Source organism: Chondrus crispus, genomic scaffold, assembly GCF_000350225.1.
Source record: "Chondrus crispus Stackhouse genomic scaffold, scaffold_86, whole genome shotgun sequence".
Lineage (NCBI taxonomy): Eukaryota > Rhodophyta > Florideophyceae > Gigartinales > Gigartinaceae > Chondrus > Chondrus crispus.
The window spans coordinates 211,104-214,929 of record NW_005178773.1 but is presented as its reverse complement, the minus strand read 5'-3'; the positions used below and the strand labels follow the sequence as shown (position 1 = coordinate 214,929).

At 50.9% G+C, this 3,826-nt stretch overlaps 1 protein-coding gene across 1 annotated transcript; it reads left to right on the top strand.

Moving 5' to 3' along the window:
* Positions 1-310: 310 nt before the first annotated feature.
* On the top strand, positions 311-1,147 carry CHC_T00008308001 (Gal-2,6-Sulfurylases II). Its single transcript, XM_005711540.1, has one exon. The coding sequence runs from the start codon at positions 311-313 to the stop codon at positions 1,145-1,147; it is 837 nt and encodes a 278-aa protein (XP_005711597.1).
* The last annotated feature ends 2,679 nt before the right edge of the window (positions 1,148-3,826 follow it).

Here is a 3,826-nt window from a genome sequence, read left to right as displayed (position 1 = left end):
GCACATGTCCATCTCTGGCACAGCTTTATTGCTACTCCGTGGTCATGGGCATGAACCGAACGGTGAATAGTGCACCAAGAGTTCAAGTCTGAAGTTTTGCTTTCCATACGAATTATTTTTGTCTCAAGGGCATGGCCAACGCCCGATATTCGGGGAGGGCAAGGTCTTCTCGATCAAAAAGCCCATCCATGGAGTAAATCGCGGACACGTTCATGAGTATAAAGAGAGCGCTCAACGCAAGGGGAAGCAAGTGTCATCTCCACAACCTCAACAGCCTTCATTTCGGTGCGGCAGTCTTCACATACCAACAATGAACGCTTCATTCCTGTTCGTCCTTCTCCTGGCCGCTATCGCCTTCACAGCGAACGCGCAATGCGGCCGCTCATGCCTGTTCCGCTTCTGCCGCGCTGACGGCTCCATGCGTCCCAAGGGTGCGAAGATCCTTCTCCGCGGGCCAGACTACACCCGCTCAGCATTCATCTGCCGTAACTTCCCCGGCGGGAGAACGCTCGGCAACGTTCGCACCACTGGCGCGGCGCTCATTGAATCAGGCTCAGGCACCACGCCGATCAACAAGTACCGGCCCAATGGACTGAGCCCCGCGTTCCCGAAAAACTACTTCCGTCTGACGCCTCTGGCATTCCAGCGCGACCGCAAGGGCGTCGCTCGTCGTGGCGCCATGGGTAACCAGGAGGAGTTCCTCGACGACCTCTGCATCCGTCTTCCGATCCGCAACTACAACATTCAGAACACGGATGGGTCTGTGTTCCGGACGATCTCGACGTCGGACGCCAGGGAGTGCCTTTCATTCCGGACAGTTGTGCGGCCGATCGTGGTGGACGTGGCGTGGGATTCGTCCGATGACTTCGACCTTTCCGTTGTTGGTCCCCCTGGATCTGTAGGAGGCCGTATCAATGACAACTTGGTGGCCGCGTGCGGCGACACTCCGGCCGGCAAGGAAGCTGTGTCGTTCACGAACATGGTTCCAGGGAAGTACAAGATCACGCTGTTCCACTTCAACAACTGCTTCAATAAGTATACGAATTGGGTGGTGAGCGTTGTGGTCAACGGGGTAAGGATTCACCGCAGGTTGGGGCGGTCGAATGTGGACGGCGAGATGGTTCTCGATGTCCAGTTCACCGTCTAAGAGGAATGAGTGGAAGGTCCCAAGTAGCGTTCCCTTACATCGTCATGGTCGTGGAATAGTGTTTGCAACCTGTAGTGACGATGAGTAGAGATGGGCGGAGTTGCGCCGTACTTGGTATCAGTAAACGACACCTTTCATCTCTGTTCGAAAACGCTGCTGGCAGCTTGTTTCTTGGTCGTATCTAGTTTGAAAAATACCAAACGCCCTCGTGGACGGGGTGACACTCTGGGATTCCTGCCTGATTTGTGCAAAGATCACAAGCCAACCTGCTTTTATAAACGTCTACCCTTGAATGGTCGACTTTATGGAGAAAGTACAGGGGCGGCCCTATGCAAGAGCATTAGGGCCAACCTAGGGTATGTAAAGCAATTGGTGTAAGCCGTATCCTACGTCTGTTAGCGGATAAAGCCTTCGAAGGGTACAGTATTCCACACGTCGATATCTTGACGGAGCAGAAACGGTCGCGGATATCTCGCAAGCAGAGGCGTACAGTATCCCCACCTGCTGTAAAGCTTTACAGGCACTTTAAAAAAAGGGCAAAGTCCTTGTGATAATACCTATACACGTACACACGTAGTACACATCACACACGGATATCGTGTCACCTACGGCGGCAAGCGGCCGCCGTACTAAGTAAGAGCACCCCTAGTGGTTGTAAATGAGTAAATTTTTGATTTTTGGAGATAGATTTGGTCACGAGCAGTGGAGTGAGTATCTCTAAAAAATTTACCATTTTGAGTAAATCTATCTCCAAGCAGCCGACCGGGTGGAGACAGATTTACTCATTTGCGCAAATAGAGATGCGAGTAGAATTGCGCCACTTGGAAAAATTACTCAAAACCCACGCCAATTCTATTGACTTGGCGCGAGCAATGTTCTCTGTGCACAGGGAACACACTGTTTTCTGTGCACAGCGAACACCCCCAACACCCCCATCCCAAGCTGAATTTACCCGCCATTGCCACCCTCCTGCATTCTTCCTGACGCCTTCCCGTCTCCCTTTCCTCCTCCTCTCCTCCCTGTCCTTCCCCCAGGGCATGATAGTGTCATGTGGGGCTTGAGGAGATGGGAACCGGAGACGTCTCCCACAGTATATCCGTACAGCACCACCACCACCATCCCTCGTACTGGATGACCACGGCTGCCGAAAGAGCCAATCACTGCACAACACGTTTGAATTTGCCCTCTAACCGGTAGTGTTGCGCCTAGAATCGCTATCTCCAAACGCTAAATTTCTCATATCTAACCTCGAAATATAACTAAACCAGTAGGGGTGCTCTAAGAGCACCCCTATCGGTTTGCCTAAATTTGGTGGCTAAATGTGTAAAATTTTGCGTTTGCATATAGCATTTCTGTGCGCAACATTATCGGTTTAGGAGTAAATTTGAAATTGAAGTGCCCTGATAGGGCATAGTGTACGAGGGGGCATCCAGTACGAGAGGTACTGTATTGACACTGTCCTATGGTCTTTTGGCCAAGTGGCGCCATGTAATTCGCGTCTCTATATGGTCAAATGAGTAAATTTGTCGCCATCTGGCTTCCAATATAGAGATAAATATAGCCAAAAAGGCCAAATGTTTGGAGATAACCAGTCCGATAGGGATGAAAGAGGCCATATGTATCTGTATATGCAAAAACTTTACATATACACAGCACCGATAGGGGTGCTCTAAGTGCAGAGGGAGCCGGATCAGAGAGTAAACGAAGGGTATCGTTCGTGCACCACAGTTCTGAATAGTGGACATATTACGGCTCAATGACAACTGCGTTGACATCTAGAAATGGAATCGAAGGCTTACACGTACAGCACGTTGAACACTTGGTCCCACTTCGCGGGACGGACCGGAGAGCTAGGTCAATGGTTGGCCCGCGGTTCAATTCTTGGCTCTCGAGCCCCGCGATAAAAGCAACTTCGTTTTTTAGTACGGTACGCTCTGGCACCGTAGAAACAGCGACTACTTTTGCTTCCTCGAGAGGGGGGCTCGTTTCTTTCTCGACACGTGTCCCTTAATTGTTGCAGTAATTTGGCCTTCAGGTAATGCAAATGTACAAAAAGCGAAATAGCGGAAATAAATCGTAATATATTCCGAATTAGACATCAGCGGGTGAGGGATTTCGCATGAGTGGTGTGGGGGAGATTTGGGGTACTGTACAGGGTACTGTGGCGCAGGAACGATACCCTACGTTTACTCTCTGATCCGACTCCCTCTACACTAAGTACGGCGGCCGCTTGCCGTCGTTGGTGACACGATATCCGTGTGTGATGTGTACTACGTGTGTACGTGTATATGTATTATTACAAGTGGATGGGAACGCCACGGGGACTGCGTTGTTATAGGTATTATCACACTCCCCCCGTCGCCGTGGCGCGATGCATCTTTGTGCTATGTGCGGTGGGCGGGGGGTGGGGCTGCAAGCATTGAGTTGCTCGCGCAGTTTGACAAATGGTGCGGGTGTCAGAGGCTTGGTAAAGAAGTCGGCGAGCATTTCTGTTGTTGGTACATGTTTGATGTCAATCGCCTTCTTCTTTGTTTGGTGGGCAAGGTAATGGTGGCGCAGGTCTATGAACTTTCTGCGCTTCGTTGGGCCGTTGTTCTTGGCAACCCTTACTGCTAATTGGTTGTCAATTCGGAACGGCATGGGCTCCAGTGGGAGCATGTCGATGTCTTGAAGGAGACG

What these genes read in the sequence shown, in the direction of transcription:
- CHC_T00008308001 (XM_005711540.1), top strand. Translation starts at nt 311, where the DNA reads ATGAACGCTTCATTCCTGTTCGTCCTTCTCCTGGCCGCTATCGCCTTC.